The sequence below is a fragment of the Helianthus annuus genome, chromosome 16, assembly GCF_002127325.2.
Source record: "Helianthus annuus cultivar XRQ/B chromosome 16, HanXRQr2.0-SUNRISE, whole genome shotgun sequence".
Lineage (NCBI taxonomy): Eukaryota > Viridiplantae > Streptophyta > Magnoliopsida > Asterales > Asteraceae > Helianthus > Helianthus annuus.
Genome location: NC_035448.2, coordinates 76390319 through 76410412, shown reverse-complemented (window position 1 = coordinate 76410412; position 20094 = coordinate 76390319). Strand labels below are relative to the sequence as shown.

The following is a 20094-nucleotide window of genomic DNA, read 5'->3' as shown; positions in this document are numbered from 1 at the left end:
TTTACAGGGAATAAAAGGACCATCAATGAAATCAAGTAGTTGACTGCTTCAAATACGTAATAACATATGCCCGATCCCATGGGTTCTTCATTCCATGAGACATCTTCTTTGTTCCAGGAATGTATTGCCCTACAGTAAAAAAAATGTGAAATATAATGCCAGAAAACTAAGGATAAAAAATGTTTATGCAAAGAAACATTCAATTTAATAGGATCAGTGCTTCCGCAATTTGGCAGACCTTCCACCCATCGCTTCCATAAACTTCCTCCGACTTTAGACAACACCTAAAACTTTAATTGGTGACAAACGAAATGAATCTGAAATATTAATTAAATAGGTTTCATAATAAAACATCTATGAAATTTATGTAATAAGTTATACATAAACCTAATTGATTCAGATTCAAATAGATTACTACAACTCAACTTTACAAAAGTGTAAAACTTACTTGAATGTTTAAATTTAACAGAGGAAATTAGTTCTTGAATGGAAAAACATGTGGGTGGTGACTGGAGAGAGGGTGGTGGTGGTGGTTTGATTGTTGCAGACAAAGAGGAAGAGAGAAAGGGGAGAGGGATTGGGGTGGGGTAGGAAAAAGGTGGGGCATTTTAGTAATTTCAAACATGCTTAACATCAAAAACTAACCTCCATCCGTGCCAGGGACTATCCGCGAACGAAATTGCAAAAGTTAGGGACTATAGCTATAATTTTAGAAAGTAGGGACTAAAGATGAAAAAGGGCAAACCACAGGAACTATCCGAGCATTTTTCTCGTAAAAAAACAATATATATTTTTCTTTAGTAAACTTATCTAATTTTGGTAATCTTTTAAAAAAACACTTTTTGGTAACTTTCTTCTTAAGGGGTAGGGCCGCCCATCACTCACCACACACTCGTCACTCACAACATCCAATAAATTTTCGCCATGTCATCGAGCTTTATTCCATCACTAGTGATGGATTTTAGGGGAAATGCTCATCACTCACCACACACTCATCTCCATCATCAAAATCATTCACAACAAAACAAAACAACTTAAAATAAAACGCACGATGTACACAACGCGTTATCATCACCACGCGTGATGATAACGGGTGGCGGCGGTGTTTCGTTATGTTACACGCGTAACCACAAGCACACAATGGGGCGCCCCGTCCCCCCTTAGATCAGCCTTTAACCGTCTGACCCTCGATATGTAAATGCAAAGTTTTTTTTAGCGCTAAAATCTCACCACACATATCATTTGTAAAATTTGACCCTCAACCAATTGATTAAAGAATCCATACATCACTTCACCATGATGATACATACAAATTTCTTCTCGCTTAATCTTGGTCAAAATTTGTGCATTAAACAATGTTATATCCAATTGAAATAAACTCCCTAATAGTGGTCAATAATGGCATCTTATTACAGTTTTTAAACTCATATTCACTTTGACGACAAACTCACTTTATCTTTACGTATGCGATGACGATGGCTCAGCCTGTGGATGAACCTGCAGTCACTCCAGTTTGCGTGATAGGGCCTGAGTTCATAATCCCAAATCCACTTGAAGTTATAGTGGAAACAAATTCAAAAGGCAGCCTTCTGGTCACAGATATTAACCATAAAGTAATGCTCAAAGCCAAAGAGTGCAACACTATTTTCCATCATCAACTGTTGCTTCTCCATGCCGATGATAGACCTATTGCGATGGTCCGAGACAAGGTGATCTCTAATCTTTTAGTAATCTTTGAAGGTTTGATTAGACAACCGACATGAACTGATGTTTCATTTGTTCTGCAGTTGATGAGTGGACATAAGCAATGGAAAGTATATTTAGGCGACAGTATAGCGAAATCAGATATGATATTTAGCACACAAGCGGCACATGTCGTAGGATCTAGAACTAATGTTCATGTGTTCTTGGCGAACAAGAAAAGAAAGAAGGATCCATGGGATTTCTTGATCAAAGGAAGTTGGTCCAAGAGAAACTGCACGATATATATGGGAGATGTGTCAAATATAATCGCGCAGGTAAATTTTTCAACATTTTACACGTCTTTTTGGTAATTTAATTTCCGTAAATATCATATTCCATTAATCTTGTAGCTCGAAGCTTGCTCGTTTTGCTCGCTAAAGTAACCCCAACTTTTATATTTTATTGTGCACATTAAATCTTTTAAGCCCAACTTATCATCATTATTTGGTGCAGTTTACATCAATACCTTTTTTTTCTTCAAGTTTTAACAATCAAACTGAGCAAAAACTGAGTTAAGCAAAAAATATTTAACCAAGGCCAAGCCAACATATGAAAATTTGGGAATTTCACGAAAATAAACATTTGACCATAATTATTAAGAAATGAGGATTGACCAAGAATTTTTATGGGAAAACTACGAAAATGAACTTTGACCAAGCTATTTTTACCAAAATAAACATGTGAAGCGGCTAAGGTTACAGAACATACGAAAATTCATTGAGTTCAGAACTTTACATGTGACCGAACCATCTAAAATAAACTCTTAAACTATGGTGGCCCACCCTAATATACAACAGAAAATAACCATATGTTTAAAGAGTCTAGATAGACTCTTTAATTAGTACATGCGTCTGAAATTTAGAGTGTACAACCGAGGAAGCTAAGCTTTTAACTAAAGCGACTAGGATCAAATGTAGAATCTAGGCTTATCGGCTTCAATTAAAAGTTTTGCCTCTCCATTTAAAAGCTTAGATTAGACTCTTTAGTTGTAGAGTCTAAATGTAAGATGCATGAACAGATAAAGAGTATGTATAGACTTTTAAACAGCTGGTTATTTCCTTTTGGATATTTGAGTGGGGCCACCATGATTTAAGAGTCTATTTTTAGACGCTGTCAGGTTCCGAACTTAATGAATTTCGTGTGTTCCCTAACCTTATCCACTTCACATGTTTATTTTGTAAAAAGGGTTTGGTCAAAGTTGATTTTTCGTTATTTTCCTGATTTTTATTCCATGAACATTGACAAATTCAGAAAATAATAAGATGACATGACATAATTCAACTATGATGAAACTTGCACCGGTGACGTGACGGTTCCCGTTCGAGGCATGCGTCCAGGGCCCAAGGGAATCAATAAATTGATGTGGTTTTAGGAAAAGGTAGCTTGACATGTTGCATGGGCCATTTTTCGCCAATTGCCTTTTACCACTAATAGAATTATGAAACGTAACAAAAACTTTAATAGGCCTCTTTACCTCTTTGACAAATTCTTAGACAATGTTGATTTAAATAAAACTTGAGGGTATAACCCCAAAGTAACCATGGAATAGATTGATAGAAGATCTAATCTTGTAGATGCGCACAATGGAAGTGTCAGTGAATGAAAGGTTCGTTAAGGACAGATTCATGTTGGAAGTTTTTGCTAATGTGGACTATGCGTTCGTGGTGGCACTTATTGCGATTGTGGACGCTACCAAAAGCACCACAATGAGAGATAGAGTTATCGAAGTAGTTACTGATGGCATCATTGAATCAGCTTTTGGTGGAATGGGTCCCTAGTTGTATTACTTACATTTACCATACCTAAATTCATCTTAGGATAAATTTCTTTATTTATCTGAATCTCTATGACATTCAATTCATTTATTTCCCTTTTTTAGTCTCATTTATACGGTATTTGCTAGGAAGATAACAAGATCATAGGTTTTAGTTCTATCAATCCTACTTGGCTTCCAAGTGGTTTGTTTTGAAATTTGGTGGGTTTTTTTTTTTACTTTTTTTTTTTTTTTTTTGAAGAGGTACCCTACTCAAAGGTTCATCACAAAGGCGTAAAAATTTGGAACAGTGGAGTTGTATCACAAAGGGGATCATCACTGATAGCATTGACAATGTATTCCAAGTCTTTTCAAGTTGGCTACATATTGTCATTGTATTGACAATATCTTGTATTGACAATATCTAGGATTCCAACAGAAGTTGTTGGATGGAAAGTTAGGGACTGCTAGTATCAATGGTGATCTCTATCCAACATCAAAACGTAACGTTCACGAGAGATCGGTAATGCTACCGACAATGAACTCCCTTCTTCTGCAAATCCAGTTTTCTACCCCATTGTGATAATCCTTTATATGGGGGTACTTTCGGGTCAAGTTATTTTACAAAGTCTCCTAATTGTAAGAAGTGTAAGATATCCAATAACCTAAAACTAAACCCACTACATCACCATCAAAAACCTAAACACCCACCCCTACCCAACCCCACCACCACCCAAAAACCTACCCCCCCAACCCCCCCCCCCCCAAAAAAAAAAAAAAAAAAAAAACCTAAAAAAAACTAAACACCCACCCCCACCACCACCCAAAAACCTAAACCCCTACCCCCACCCCTCTGCAATTTTTTTTTTTTTTGGGTGGGTGATGGGGGAGGGGGTGGGTGGGGGTGGGGGGTTTAGGTTTTTGGGTGATGGTGGTTGTTTAAGTTTTTTTTTAGGAGTTTTTTTTTTTTATTTTTAGTACGCGATATCAATTACGCACGTTATGTTAAAAAATAATAAATTTCGCATGTTACAAGAAAATTCCTTTTCTCAAGAATTCGCATGTTTTACAAATGATTTGAAATTTTTTTTTTTTTGGGTAAAGGGTTATCCCGGTGATTCTATTAAAATGCAACCACAAATAAGTACAAGTAGTGAGGATGAGTTCCACACTAGTTCATATACAGGACATGCCCCATATATGTAAAACAAACACAAAAACCAACAACCAAAGACCTAAGACACCCCATAACCTAGTCTACTATACATCATGACACGACATCTAGTAGACACACATGCAAAAAACCATAAAACATAATCCTCAACCACCATCATCGAAAATAAAGAAGCCACAAAACAGCAGCCCCTTCAGACGAAAAGCAGACAGCCTATCCATTAGAGAACTTGGTAGAAGAGGTGCTTGCCCCTGCTTTCGAAGAGGAAGGATGAGTACCCGATGTCATAAATGCACTAGTTTCATTATATACTTCTTCAACCTCCTCCTCATCCGATTCCTGCCTGTTACTCGACGTTTTCTTCTCCACGCGACCCACAGTGGTACCTCCCTGATTACCAGTATCATCCCTCAGAATGTCAAACGGGTTGGACGTTGAAACCTGATTCTGCATCGGGCTCTTTAAGGACGATTTTGGTTTAGGGTTAACAATTGGCCTGTAAACTACCTTAGGCTTCTGATTTTTCATGTGGATGCCTTGGTTGTTCACTTTCTTCTTCTTGCCCCCTACAACCTGAAATTCATCATTATTCTTTTCAGCATCCCCACTAGAAGATACCTGAATGTTCTTCGGGCACAAGCTGTCATCATGACCAAACACACAACAAGAGGAGCACCTTAGAGGCTCCCAATCATAATCAATCTTGACTTCCACCTTTGAATACCCACTCCCATCCATAGATGGGATAGCAACAGTAACACTCTTTTTTAACTCAGCCCCCGCTTGCACTTCAATAAGCGCTCTAGCATAGCTACTCCTACCCCAAGATTCAGCACACATCGAGGCAGTATACGTATCCAACATCTTAGGTGTCCCAATCATAGAGGCAACCAAGCTAAGTCCATCCTCAGTAAATGCCTCTAACGGCACATCATGCATCTTGACCCAAACTGGAACCACTTTAATGTCCTCTTTTTCCATCTTGATAGAGGGCGACCACTCCTTCAAAATAATGGGAACACTTCTGATTAACCAAGGCCCATCCTCTAGCATTTGATTCATCCCTTCCTTAGACCAAAACTTAAAGAAAAAAAACCCGTTTGCATTCATCATGAGCTGGGATAGACCATATTTAGCCCAGTTGTTTTTAGCAAAGTAATCGACCACAGGAAATGCCAACTGTTTACCCAGAAAATATCCAAACAAAGTGTTAGCATACCTATCAGTAACTTGTTGAACCGACGACAATGGAATAACAACATCAGCACCATCAACTTTCTCGGCAGATTCCATCGCCCGAAAATTCACTTTAACCTTCTCCTTTGTATTCTTTACAATGTGAGCGAAGGAAACAGGTTCTGCAGGCCCCGAAGTTTTACCTTGGACAACCCTGTTGTCAGCCGAGAAAGATGCACCAAATAGGTCTGATTTCGGCGTATACTTGCTAGGGAAATCCCAAAAGTTGTCTGATTTTTCAACATCACGTTTTTCCAAGCGAACCGGAACTGTGACCTTTGTGAGATCATCGATGATGTTTGAAGGCTTAGGGTCATTTTGTGTTCCAATCATTACACCACGCTTTGGCTGCAATGTGTTCCCATCAACATCAAGAAAATGTGCATCAATTTCGTCAAACGATGGTCGCGGCTTCCCACGAATATCCGGTTGGTTTCCACCAGAACTGTTACAGTCATCCATTCCAATATAGACCAAACCCTAGCAGCCGTCACCCGAAATTCGTTCAAGATCAACCACTAATCAGATGTCACGCAATCTGATTAAACTATAATATGTATGACGGCTGAAATTAGACAACAGGCGGTTGACACAAAGCAAACCCTAGCAGCCGTAAGAGACAACCTCGATCAAGAAAACAAAGAATCAGACAAAGAAAATTTATGTAGCCACTCGTAAAACACAAACTCTCTTTGTCAGCCACACTTGGATTGAGAATACGGAACCCTAATCAACAGATTAATGAAAACAGCCGCTAACTTCAAAAGAATGGAACCCTAGAACTCGAACCCTAATCTGACTTCAAGTGATTAGAACTAAAGAACGATTAAGGTTAAATCGAATTCCTTAGATACTAACCAAGATCAATCGAGATCAGAGATTGGCATGATCGTCTAGGGTTTCACCAAATCGCCAATATCGCCCAGAGCTCCATCAGTTCTGCATAAATCTTCAAATGATTTGAAATTCGCATGTTAAAAAACACTTTTTTTGCATGTTATAATCAAAATTCGCATGGTGTAAAAAATACCCAAATCGCATGTTGAAGAATTAAATCGCGCGCACGTTAAAAATACAGTCGCGTACAGTTCGTACGTTAAGCCATTTTATACGTTAACTGAACTCGTTATTTATATATCATATGTGAAAGAACTACTGTGGTTGAAACCGAGAAATTTGATGGTCGAATTAAAGAAAAGAAAATTGGTTGGAGAAATAGAGACCACTTATGATATAATGCATGGAAGTCATGATAATGGTTATGAGTTCTTAAGAAAATCTTTTTTTTTTTGAATGAATATATTTAGGGTATGTGTGACAACTGTAAGATTTGCATACATCCGTACAATTATTAAATAATAATTAGTGCTTAATGACTGTGCTAAATTACAATTAATTACTTGAATTGACTTCTGATTATTACCATATACATACATGTGCATCATATATTGCTTAACGTCATGTCATTATTGCATGAGAACTTTATTGACTCAAATGATGCACGAAACACAGTTAGCACAGTTATCCGGCAAATCAGAAAAATGCTAACAGAGTTCAGTAGATAGACAGACAATGTATTGAGATACAGAATGATCCAGAAACCAAGTATTACACTAGTATAGTGTGTAGGAAAGTAAGGATCACAAAACTGTCTTCCTAGTGATAGTTTAAGTGCCGGAAAGTGCCTAAAACTCACATAAACTGCAGAATTCTGCAGAAAAATCAGCAAATTCAGCATTTAAACGCATTTATATCATGCAGAAATATGCTTAAATGGTCCTGAATACTTTCCTAAGTGTCGGGAATCAAAACTGTCACAAAAGGTAACATAAAGCACACTAAACTGAATAGTTTAGCACCTTAACGAACCGGTAAACAACCGAACAACCGGACACTACCCGAAACACCAAATTTTCACTAGAAGCACTGTTTTAACATTACCAAGCTAGTTATAGTTCCCTTACATCATAACACATCACATAACAACTAGTAACTAAATCCTTAACTAGATACTTAAATTGTAACTAACTTAACTAATTACTAGTTGGAACCTAGCCTAAGACCCCCCCCCCCACCTAGTGGACGACCAACATATGGCCCACACCAAGGTTTTATTTGATTAATTAAATGGATTGTGTTTCTTCTTTTTAAACATATAATCCATTGGAAAATTATGAGATGGAGTGTTATAAGATAACCTATGAGACCATAACCTTCATTTGCAACACATATCACCAACACCCGTCTCCTTCTCCTTCCTCCCCTTACCTACAGCCAAGACCACTCCCACACAACCACCATTCTTCATTCATCTTCCATTCAATCTACATACATACAAGGGTGTAAGAAGGCATATAAGGAAGCTTGGAGCTTTCGGAAGTTGAAGGACCTTCACCATTTGCTTTTATCCACTCTATTTCTTCTCTTGATCATCCCTAGCCTTGAGCTAGTGGTAAGAACATCATACACTCTATTTTACATCTCTTTCAAGTGGTTAAAAGAATGATACATAATGATTAACTTGAAGAACACTAAGAATCAAGAGAATAAAACTTGAACATAAGCTTAAATCATGAAGAAACTATGTTGTTTATGCGTTGATTCACTTGTTGATTGTTGTTTACTTGTGTAAATGATGTAGATCATCATATGATCTTGCTAGATCATGATTAAAAACATAATCTAGCAATATGAGAGGATGAAAGTGTTAAAGATTAATGAATCATCCTCACAAAAGTCATGAACTTGAATGAATAAAATGATTTCTTCTAAAATGATGATTAAAGTAAGATATAAATCTTGTAGATCTCAAATTTCATGGATGATTTTTCAAAGAAACAAAGTTTAAAATACGAGTTTTACTTAATCTTGGTTCTTACCTAAATAAACCTCATTTTTAGTGGTTAAACAAGTGTAGAAACATTTATGTAACAAGAAAAATCCAAGAAGAAACATTTTTAGAAAATATGACTATAAGTTGTAAAGATCTAAATTATTTAAAAATGATGTTTTTAAAGAATCAACCACACTTTAAAGGGTTATAACACTTACTAAATACACTAGTAAGTTATTACATATTTTTATAAATATTCAAGTTCATGAAGTGGTAGTATATGCTTGTTTTTGACAAAATTGGTAAGTAAAGATTGTTTAGTGTTGATGGTGAATTGATTGTGTTGATTTACAAAAGAAAATGATATACCTTCAACGTATGGAAACCTCCATTTTTAGGGGAAACTATGGCAAAATTTTTCTAAAAAGTAAACACTTGGAAATTTTTTTTTAAATAAATATTTACAAGTGTATTTTAAACCATGGATTTTCACATAAAGTTTGCCATAATTTTTGTTACAAAAATTATAAATATTGGAGGTTGGTTTTTATAAATAAAAGTGACTAAATATGTATTTATGAAAATGTATATTTAGATGACACCACATGTGTGATTATTTGTATATTGTGTGTATTAGTTATATTATTTTAGGACATGAAATAATATAACTCATCAAAATACCAAGAAATTACAATCCAAAATATTACCAAAATTCCAAGAGAATGAACATATAAATTATACCCAAAATATTGGACAAACCGAACAAAGGAATATAACTTACAAAATATTCCGGAAATATTATTCATGTGTATATTTTGGTAAATAGTATTTTGGACACCAAAAGAACAAAAATATGATTTTCACAATTAATACAAAGTTATATCATATTTTTTACAAGAAGAAAATGTATTATTTTTTGGTGAATAAAAATATGTATTTTCTTGGAAATATTAGAAGATATATTATTTTTGGAAGGAATATATATATTTTCCCAAACAAACACCAAATATATTATATTTGGGAGAAAAATAAGTTTGTATATATATTTTCCAAGTTAGACTTAAAATATATTATTTTTGAAGTTTACATAAAAATACAAATATTTTTGCCAAAGGAAAATTGTAAGTAATTTTTCCAAGTAATATTCTTAAATTATATATATTTTGGAAATATATATTGATGTATTCTTACTAAAAATATTATTCTAGAAAAGTTGATATAACATTAAGTATAAGGATACTTAATAATTACAAGAAATACGTGTTTTCGTACGTATAAATACACCCCGGAATACGACACTAATACATGGCAAAAATATGCAAGTATAAGAATACGAATACAAATACACTCATCCTTGGGAAGGAAATACATGTATAAATACTTGAGAAGTATCAAGTTAAATTATATTGTTTTAACAATTATCCCAAAAATTTAATAAATATAATTTAAGTTAAAATATTTATTATTTTAACAAATAATTACATAACTTGGAATAATAATGAAGACACTTTGAAACGTAACTCAAAGACACTAATTAATACTAGTGGGGAACCCGTACGTTGCGGCGGTGTCGAAAACGTTCCTTAGTTTCTCATTCGTTTCATTTTATGTTGGTTATGAATCACTTACAAGACTTAGTAATATCATGACTAATAATCTTGTACAAATAAGTGAGTAAAGCATCAACTTGATATGAAAAAGATTGGTCTTGACTTTACATGTTTCTAACTCATTAAGATTAGTATCCATGTTATCCCCTGTTTCTACATTTCACATATATTTCTAACTTTTAAAATTACATATAGAAAGTGTTGTAACCATGATGTGAAGAAGGACAAACATAGCTCTTAATGGTAAGTGGAAGGTTTGACGGTATTTGGTCTCCAATATGATTAGTGCTGAGATCTCTACACCAAAAAAAAAAGAAAGAAAGAAAAAAAACTATAACAAAAAATTCAAGCATTTAATAAGAACGATTTAGTAACATTTTGACAAGACTAACCAATCATGATGTATATTGATAGCAACTTACATTTATATGATGGAAACGAAGGCTCCCAAATTCTCAGCCAATTTGCCTCCCAAATGAGCACCTTTAAGAATTCTGTATACATTCATAAAATTAAAATCTAGACAATATTCCGATAGAAAATGACAAATACTAACTTAGAGCATACGTTGAGCGGTTCGGAACGGTCTTGAGCCATAACCATCAATAATACTCGACCTGTTTCGATTATTACAGTTTTGGTTAATCAATTACCAACATTGGGCCGGTTGGTTAATGAATTACCAAAATTTCTAAATTATTTCCATCTTGCCTATCCAATATGACAATTGACAATCTACGGTTACAATTAAGTAGCAAAGTAAAAGTTATTGAAAATAATTAGTAAGTAAGATGATACCGAAAGCATCTGAACCGAGAAGGATGTCGCGATTTGATGAGCGATCGCCGGTAACGTAAGATTTGAGGCCTCCGATTCTTCGACACTCCCATTTTCAAAAGTATTGTTCATCGTTAATGGATTCGCACAACATTCCGACCCCGATAAGAATGTCGCATACTCTACCACTACTCTTCATGGTGCATTGGATAACCAACTAATTACGAACAGTAAGACAGTGGAAGATGCAGTTAAAATGCTGTCAAATATTGTTATAAGTTGTAAAAAAATGCAGTTGAAATGTTGTAAAAAAGCCTAAAAATGCAGTAAAAACAGTTAAAATGTGGCTAAAACGTTTTATAATGCTGTTAAAAAACTACAGTAAAAAAGAGAGCATATAACTTAAGTCTACTCGCCCTATGGTTTGTAACACTACTGTAAAATGAAGAAAGAATGATCCCGGTGTTATGCGCGTCATCATAAAACCAAAGAAGTGCTCATAAGTGATGCGCATAGCGCATAAGTGCACCTTAGGCAATGATTAGTAACTATTTAATATTTCCTTTATTCAATGAGTGTAATACCAGAGGCAAATATTGCTAATAGGTAAGATAACATACCCACAAACAAGGTTTGCAAATCCAACAATTATACCAGAGGCAAATATTGCATATCCAGCTCTAAGGGATTCTGGAGCATATGTCTGTGATGATGGCACACTCTCCAGCTTTGTTTAAAGAATAATTGCCACAATTACTCCATATATAGCAACCGCCTCATAGAAAATTACACTAAAAATGTACAAAATATTTACACCACTGACTTAGAGATCTATTATAATCAATTAATCAAGATTTACTCATCATGACTAATTTAAAGCTCGAATGATTATATTGCATGTTTGTTTAATGGTGGTGGTTCCTTTTTGTTGTTTGGGTCAGCGGGAGAGGGCTGTACTCTCCCCCATTTACGTCTTAGATATTTTAAATTGATTTGCTTGTTCCATCCAAAATGACTTTTTTGTGCATTTCAGTCCTTCACCATTGGTTTTTCTGCCATTTTCATCCTTGAGGTTGGCAATTCATTGCGACTTTCGTCCCTCGGGGATGAAAAAGGCACCTCAAGGACGAAAGTCGCAAAAGTAGCCAAACCTCATAAACGAAAATGACATTTTACTCTATAAAAAAACAGAAAAAATGGATTACCCGATATCAATAGTAGTCTCTTCCAAACGAGGTCAGGGAGGGGGAGCAATATAGCCAGGTTGGTAAGGATGCATAACTATAATCAATATTAAGCAAAATGTATAAAATAATAACACCACGTTTATCCCTAAACTGGCATGCATTTTTTAAGACTAATAAATATACCATTTGTTAATATTATTTTCTAAAAAAGGGGGTTGAATTGCCAGTTTCATTGTCCCTTGTATATTTAAACGGTTATAGTAAATTCAAAACCAATGAAAAACTTTAAAAAGTTCAAAAGTGTTATAATTGAAGCTTACTTGGTCGCATATTTCACAAGTGATGTCACCCTTTTCGTTGCACCAAACACTTCCTGTGAGCATACTGCATAAACATAAAACTTTATAAAAATCGTAAAATCATGTACAAAACTAAGAACCACAAATAAAAGCTTGCATATTACCAATAGACTTATAGATTACCTTAAGACTGCCGTTGCAAGCACACGGAGTCTCTAAAGTATCAACTGAATCTTCCTCTTGACAAATACGACATTCTGCTGTTGCTAATAAAGGTGCTTGTTCCTCATCATTTGTGGGCCCATTTTGATCAACTGCACGAGCTAATGAGAGGGACCATCTCTCAAGGGCTTAATGACTATTCTTAAGTTGGCGGAAGAGGGCATTGGCGCCCCTCAAATAACTAAAGGGGGTGGTATGTAACGCCCCCAATACTAATTTGGCAGGGTGGCGTTAACCTACAACAGAGTCTAAAACATGTCTTAGAAACGAGAACAAAAAAAGCACCAAAAAACCAGTTTCACTTGCCAACAAACAACATTCCATCATAAAGAAAATCGCAAAAAGCAAACATTCTATGTTCTAACAACATTCCATCATAATAACAAACAACATTAGAACCATAAAAACAACATGGTGAAAACAAACAAGATTCATAATAATCTTTTGATAAAGATTCAAGAAGCAGCATCTCCTCAACCTACAAGCCCAACTCCTGATAACATCAAACAGAAACAATTAGTTTCTAGAAACTTCCATAAGGCGACACGCAAGCAAACACGATATTACCTTTTTCTTCGCAGCCACCCACTCATTACGCCTTGCACTCTTCTGGCTTTGACATTCATCACAAAAGTCTTTAAATCCTTTATCATGTGCTTGCAGCTCTCTAAATACAGAACTGCAAAAAGAATTTAAATAGTAAGATTAGGAAGCATTACAATTACAACAATTGGAAATCAGATAATCACATACCTTTTGAACCACATCAAAAAGTTATATCAATGTCTGAATCTGATGGGTTTCGCACCATATCGTCGACAACCATCCAGTAAATACGAAACCCTAGAAAACCTAGATCCCCAAATTTCACAACATTTGAAACCCTAGAAACCTGAACAACAGCGTTGTCGTCGTGCTAGCTTCTTGTCGGGCCTGCTTCTAAATCGATCTTGCTTCCAAGCGCTTCCGAATTGTCGCTCTCTCTCTCTCTCTCTCTCTCCCTCTCTCTTTCTGATCATGAACCATAGCTTAACAAGGGTGGGATGGAAACGGAGGGGAGGATTGAAGCGACTAATTGAAGGCTGGACGATTGGTATGAAAGGTGGTAGTGGGTTACAATTATACTCAATGCTAATCTCACACTTAAATCCCACAATTGCCCTTTTAGGCGTCTTAAATTTAGTGGAAATTCCAATTTCCGTGGATTTAAGCACCTTGTACATGTTGCTTTAAAATTGATACGCATGGCAAAATTACCATCTTGTACATCACTTCTCCTTTTTAATATAGTATAGACTAGGTCAAGGCACGACCTACCCGTCTAATGGACCGTAGTACGCATGTAGGTAGTCGTGCGTTCTAGAGGAAGCTTTGAGTTACATTGGATACGAAGAACGCAAAACTGTGAGTTCATGTCCCTTTTTTCTTTTAACTGTTTTCAGTTTTATAACTTCGGGGGTGAAGTACATGTTACAAACTATTTACAAACGTTTATACGTGGTATGGTTAGCTAAGGAATGTACTGCTAGATCATGTGAATGGATAGGCGATTGACTTAAGACCATTAATCCTTGTATAAGGACCGAGGGGCATGAGTGATAGATCTATTGGGTGTTGCGAGCCCCCCCATAGGCCTGCGAGTTGGCCGCATGTGATGACTATGTCGTTTCGCCAGAGGGCCCGGTACGAAATACGCAGAAAAGGTTGAGTGCTTCCTATACCATGTCACTTATATTAATGTACTAGCTACACATTAATTGATCTGTTTCCTTGTTGCTTCATACCAATTTACAAATACATACATACTTACAAATGTTTTCAAGGTCGTTCGCGCACACATACAAAACACATGAACTCGCTCAACTTTTGTTGATGTTTTCAAACTACATGTATTTCAGGGAAATAAGAATGGATCTGGCGGGCGTAGAAGATTACAAGATGTATCTTCAATAAATGATTTCATCCAATGCTGAAGGGTTTGGATCATGTATTATATCTTTGATAGGATACATGATTCGAAGCCTTGTTTTGTTAAGCAACTTTTGTGAAGTCCAGTAGAGAACTTAAAACAATAGGTGGTTATGTAAACTTGAAGTCTTAGTTTGGTGTTAAATAATGACGGTTGTATTATTTTGAAAACTATCTATGGATGAACATCTTGGTTTTATCATATAATTGTTTGCTATGGTTGAATGCAATGATATTAAGCAAGTCACACCAAATCACGCTTCCGCAAAAGTTAGGGTGTGACATTATGTTTGGTAAAAGTAGCTGGTGGCTGGTGGTTGGAAGCTGGTAGTTGGTGGCTGGTTGTTGGAAGCTGGTAGCCGGTGGCTGGAAGCTGGTAGCTAGTAGCTATAGCTTTTTAGATATATTTGGTATTTGGCAGAGTAGCTGGAGCTTTTAATAAAATGTATAAAATGACCAAAATGGACATATAACTAAGAATTTTAAAAGTTTGTGCATTAAAAAGTTTATTATATTTAGAGGTTAAAATAGTTATTTTTTCCTTAAAACCTTGTAACTACTTCTAAACGCTACTAGTAGGAGCGTTCAACCAAAAGCTTAAAGCTCCTAACCTAAAAGCTTCAAGCTCCTTCAACTAAACAAGACTTTTTATTGAGTATGAGCTTTTTCATAAAAGCTTAAAATTAGAAGCTCCTAAAAGCCTCTAAAAGCTCCATGCCAAACATACCCTCAACCTAAATAAATCCTTTTTGGTACACATTGGGGACAATGTGCAATTTAAGTGTGGGGGGAGATTAAAACCTTGAATCACTTGTCCTAAAACAAGCCTTACACAAAACTCGTTTGGAACTGCTAAACACCCCAAACGTTTTCAAAAACTTTATTTTCTTTCTTTTATTTATCTTGGTTTAAGTTGGAAAAATTAGTTCTAAAAATGATGTTTTTATTAATTTACACCTAAAAACGTCATGATAAAAAGAACCAATTAAGAGAATTAAAAAATGGGGCTAACAAATCTTTGTAAAAATTTGACTTGTTAATATATAAGTTTTTACACTACAACTCTTTTCCCACAAAAAGTGAGTTTTCAGCCTTTATTGAACATAAATACACATATATACTAATCGCTCAAATTTTCGTTTCTTGTGTGAATAGCTCATTTGGTTTTTACACGTCTAGAACTTGCCAAAGCAATACATCCCAAGTCCTTAGACGCTAATCCAAGTAAGTAAATGACAGAGGCATTAGAACCAAACCCGTTTTCATCCAAAAACTTTATTTTTCCTCGCTTTTTCACAAAAAAATACTCCCCCTAGACAAACCATTTTGAGCCTTAAAACCTTTCGTTTCTTAAACCCGCAAAATTTTTGCAAAAATAACCACCCATCACCCCAAAAGTCCAGCCTTTTTATCTTTACACCCTTTATTTTCAGTAAATGCGGCACTTTTGAAAATTAAAAAAAAAAAGTGACTTAGTTATCTTATTCAAAAAAAAAAAAAAAAAAACTATATAGCCACTTAGAATAAAATAAGCAAAAACAATATTGCTTATAATTATGTAGTTTAAACTAATTCACAACAAAAAATTTTTTTCAAAAGAAAAGCCGAAATTTTACTATTTTAGCCACTTCCAAATAAAACACACCTACCCGAGCCTTAGCCTACCCTTTAAAAGTCCTCTCGATACCTACAAGGATTAAAATGTCAAAAAGGAGGAGGTTTGATTACTTGTCAAGCCTATAGAAAGAGTAATTCCAAATCGGGTACGAGCGTTCTCACCTATACATTTTCGGCCGAGTGTTGAGTGATTACTTGTGACGTTTGTAAAACGTGTATATAACCAAAAAGAGTTTTATAAAGGCATGTTATGCCTAAAAGTAAATAATTTTTCTTAAATTGTGTTGCAAATAAGTCATGACCAAATAAGAATGTAAATGAAATAAAAACAAAATAATTTAGAACTTGGATTCCCGACACTCTAAAGACAAGTCTAAAACTTTCTCTTCTACCCATTCCATTTGGGAGTGTGAGCCACAATAAAGAGTTTTGCTTGAGGACAAGCAAAGATTCAAGTGTGGGGGTATTTGATGTGCTTAAAATACAACATATAAATTATATCAAATACGGTGTAAAAGCAACCTTTTTTTAGTACTACTGTTGGAAAAAGCTTGTGTTTTTTTCCTTTTTAATAAACAGGGTTAAAAGAGCATAATTGAACAAAAAGGAGCGAAATAACAACAAAAACCAACATAAAATACAATAAAGAAGGATTGACGCAACTTGTTGAGCCCCCATCCACATCCAAACCCGAGAAATAACAAAAACAGAAGCTCTAGCACGGGGTTGTGCTCACCTAGCACGGGCCGTGGCCGGTGTTAATTCACTGCAGCAGAAAGAGACAACAACAAAAGACAAATCCAAAGCTCAACACGAGGTCATGCTAAAGTAACACAGGGTGTGGTCAACTCTTGGATTTCTAGAATCTAAAGAAGTACAGCAAGTGCATTGGCCACGGGCCGTGCCATTGACGCACAGACCGTGTTAGTACAACTCTGACACTGCAGTTAATGTAGAAGAGAGAGACTGATGGCCACGGGGCCGTGCCAGATGGGCATGGGCCGTGGTGGACGTTCTGTTTTCAGCTATAAATAGGTATGCTTGGTTTCCCTTCAACTCATCCCTTGGCAAACCACTTCTCTCTCACTAGCCACCACTCCACCACCACTACACCACTATCATCCACTGCCATCATCCATTTTCCATCTTTTAGAGTGTGTGTGTAGTGTCACACCCCGACAGCGTTAAAACAACAAAACTGCGAAGGAAACGTCAGGGAGTGTCGTGGCAGAATCATCGTTTCACAACCATGGATACAAAAGTTTCGTTTTATTGATTCAATAAGTAATTTACATTGTCTTAAACCAAAACAAACAAGTTAAACATAGTCTATTATTGTTATTATGTCACTAAGGCCTCGTCCAGATCCTAAGTGAACATGCTTCCTAGCAATCAACATCATGCAACACCGCCTGAAACATATGTAAGAACAAAGTCAGCAAAGAAATGTTAGCGAGCACATAGGTTTTATGAGAGTATCGGATTCATGGCTCGTTTACATGTTGCAGTACCTCATTAGACTACAAGAGTCAAAAGTATAAACCTCTCTTTGAAAAGTGTATTGCAACATAATGAACCAACTCAAATCAAGTTGGTTATAGTTTATAAAATCTCGTAGCCATGATTCTTAACCACAAAACATTTGTTTTAGTAGACCAACTCGTAAAACATCTTGTAAAAACTCGTTAATAAGATTCGTATGGTTTATATCATTTCAAAAACCTCGTTGTGTGACATCGTTTCAAAATCGTTTATCCAAGTGAACTAAATAATGACACGGATATGATAAAAGCACTTATATATAAGATGTACCAACGGCATATCTACCATGCTTTTATCATGCTACACACATCCCATTATCTAATCACTACCAAAAACCAATCGTTTATCCAATTCGTTTATCTCGTTTAAGACGTATCAAATCGTTTAACTCGTCCCAAAATTGTTTTCGTTTTAGTTGTGAAACTACTTATGGTCGTCTCGCTAATAACATTCAAACCTTCGTGACTCGACTATCTCGAAACTCGCATTAACAAACCAGCAAAGGGTAAGTTAACAATCATCAGATTCGGTCGCTACCTACATAACCCCTACACATAACCATGGGTGTAGTCTGATAATGTAACATTTGTGCTCGAAATCATTATGAATATTTCAATTATCAATAAAACAATGTAATTTGATCCCAATGTTTGTTTGGTTGTGTTTTACATTTTTTCATGTTTTGACTTTTGTTCAAATTCAAACTCTACATCGCTTTCTGGAGAATTATACGCAAACTGGTGCGTAAACGTAATCAGTTTAATACGAAAAATACTCCAGAACATCAACATATACTCAACATACCTTAAATAGCCTTTACATAACTTAGAAATAAGTTTTGAAGGCTTTGGTATGGCAAAAACAAGTTAATTCGCTTACAGGGACTAAACTTGACAAACTACGAAAGTATGCCAATTTGAACTGTAACAAACATTCCGGAACATGTCCATAATGTGACAACTCGAATTTCCAAGATTCTATTTCGCATTTATTGCATGTTTATTGATTGTTAATTGTTGGCTTGCACAATTGGTTTGCTATGAAACTGTATACGTTTTGGATTTGATAAGGCTTATGAATGGATTGATAAATACTTGATTTTGGTGATGAAAATGTAAATTGTGTATTTTGTGCATATAACATGTAATAGACAATACTTAGGGGTGCTTTGTGCTAATAGTGGAACTTAAATCATTCTTAACCCTAATTCCTTTCTCTAATCATTCACAAGAAACCAAAACACGTATCCTCACATTCTCTAATCCTCTCCTCAATCACCTTCTCATCATTCTTGGATTCTCAAGTCTTTTGCACGTTTATTGATTGCCAATCCATCTAGAATCGAATCAAGGTAATGGTTTAATCATTGTGTGATGTTAATTGTTGAATGATTGATTGATGTTAAAACCCTAGTTCTTCATATGATAATCTCTGCCTATTTGATTGATTCTGATTAATGAGAAATGATTAGAATTGTTGTAGAATCACTGCTTGATGATTAAGATGCAAGATATGTTAGAATGATCGATGGATGATTGATTATTGCACTGTGGAAACGTATGAAGTTAGGGTTTTGATCGTATGAATGATAGAATGTAACTGATGTTTTGATTCTGTGAATAGCTTGGGAAATCACGTATGTTGATAGTCCGTGGTCAGAGTTTTAATGAATATGTGTGTCAGAGTTTTGTAACCTTAAATAATTGTCTGAGTTTTTATTATAACCTTGCATAATCCGAGTTTGATGCCATCTATTATAGCCCGACCTTTGGTTTGATATGGCCGAGTTTCACAAGATGTTACATGTCTGAGTTTCACTATGGTAACACCTTGCCCGAGTTTTCAAAGAAACAATAGGTCCGAACTCTTTGCCATGCTTGTAGTCCGAGTTTAACCCCCACTGTTTTATAAACAAAGCAAGTCCGACTTTTGTATATTAAAAAGCATAGCCCGACTTTATATAGATATCAGATGGCCCGAACTTTGTGGATGTGTAGGTGATCCGAGTTTGTTAATGAAACACTAGGTCCGAGTTTAGCACTCTAGTCCGAGTTTAACATTTGAAATGGAAGGTCCGAGTTTATTAGATGATAACTTGTCCGATTTTTGTTTAGTGACAAGGGTCCGACTTCT

At 35.5% G+C, this 20094-nt stretch overlaps 1 protein-coding gene and 1 long non-coding RNA gene across 4 annotated transcripts; one reads left to right on the top strand and one right to left on the bottom strand.

The window, feature by feature from the left end:
- Positions 1–1429: 1429 nt before the first annotated feature.
- LOC110917298 (protein LURP-one-related 10) lies at positions 1430–15019 on the top strand. 3 transcript variants are annotated; one of them, XM_022161882.2, is made up of 3 exons: positions 1430–1709; positions 1788–2018; positions 14733–15019. In XM_022161882.2, exons 1-3 carry the CDS (start codon positions 1470–1472, stop codon positions 14805–14807), a joined length of 546 nt encoding a protein of 181 aa, XP_022017574.1. In that variant the 5' UTR covers positions 1430–1469; the 3' UTR covers positions 14808–15019. The 3 variants fall into 3 exon arrangements, with proteins under 3 accessions (XP_022017574.1, XP_022017575.1, XP_022017573.1); XM_022161883.2 differs by lacking the exon at positions 14733–15019 and adding an exon at positions 3759–4063; XM_022161881.2 differs by lacking the exon at positions 14733–15019 and adding an exon at positions 3318–3627.
- On the bottom strand, positions 10326–11350 carry LOC110917300. Its single transcript, XR_002580466.2, has 4 exons — positions 11148–11350; positions 10917–10966; positions 10772–10843; positions 10326–10646 (listed from the first exon to the last, which is right to left on the bottom strand). It is a non-coding gene; the product is annotated as an uncharacterized LOC110917300 (long non-coding RNA).
- Positions 15020–20094: the final 5075 nt, after the last annotated feature.

Excerpts from the sequence above, each read along its gene's own strand:
- LOC110917298 (XM_022161881.2), top strand. The coding sequence starts at position 1,470 with ATGACGATGGCTCAGCCTGTGGATGAACCTGCAGTCACTCCAGTTTGC. Across the intron at positions 1,710-1,787 it reads TTGCGATGGTCCGAGACAAG|TTGATGAGTGGACATAAGCA; the intron begins GTGATCTCTAAT and ends TTTGTTCTGCAG. Across the intron at positions 2,019-3,317 it reads TGTCAAATATAATCGCGCAG|ATGCGCACAATGGAAGTGTC; the intron begins GTAAATTTTTCA and ends CTAATCTTGTAG.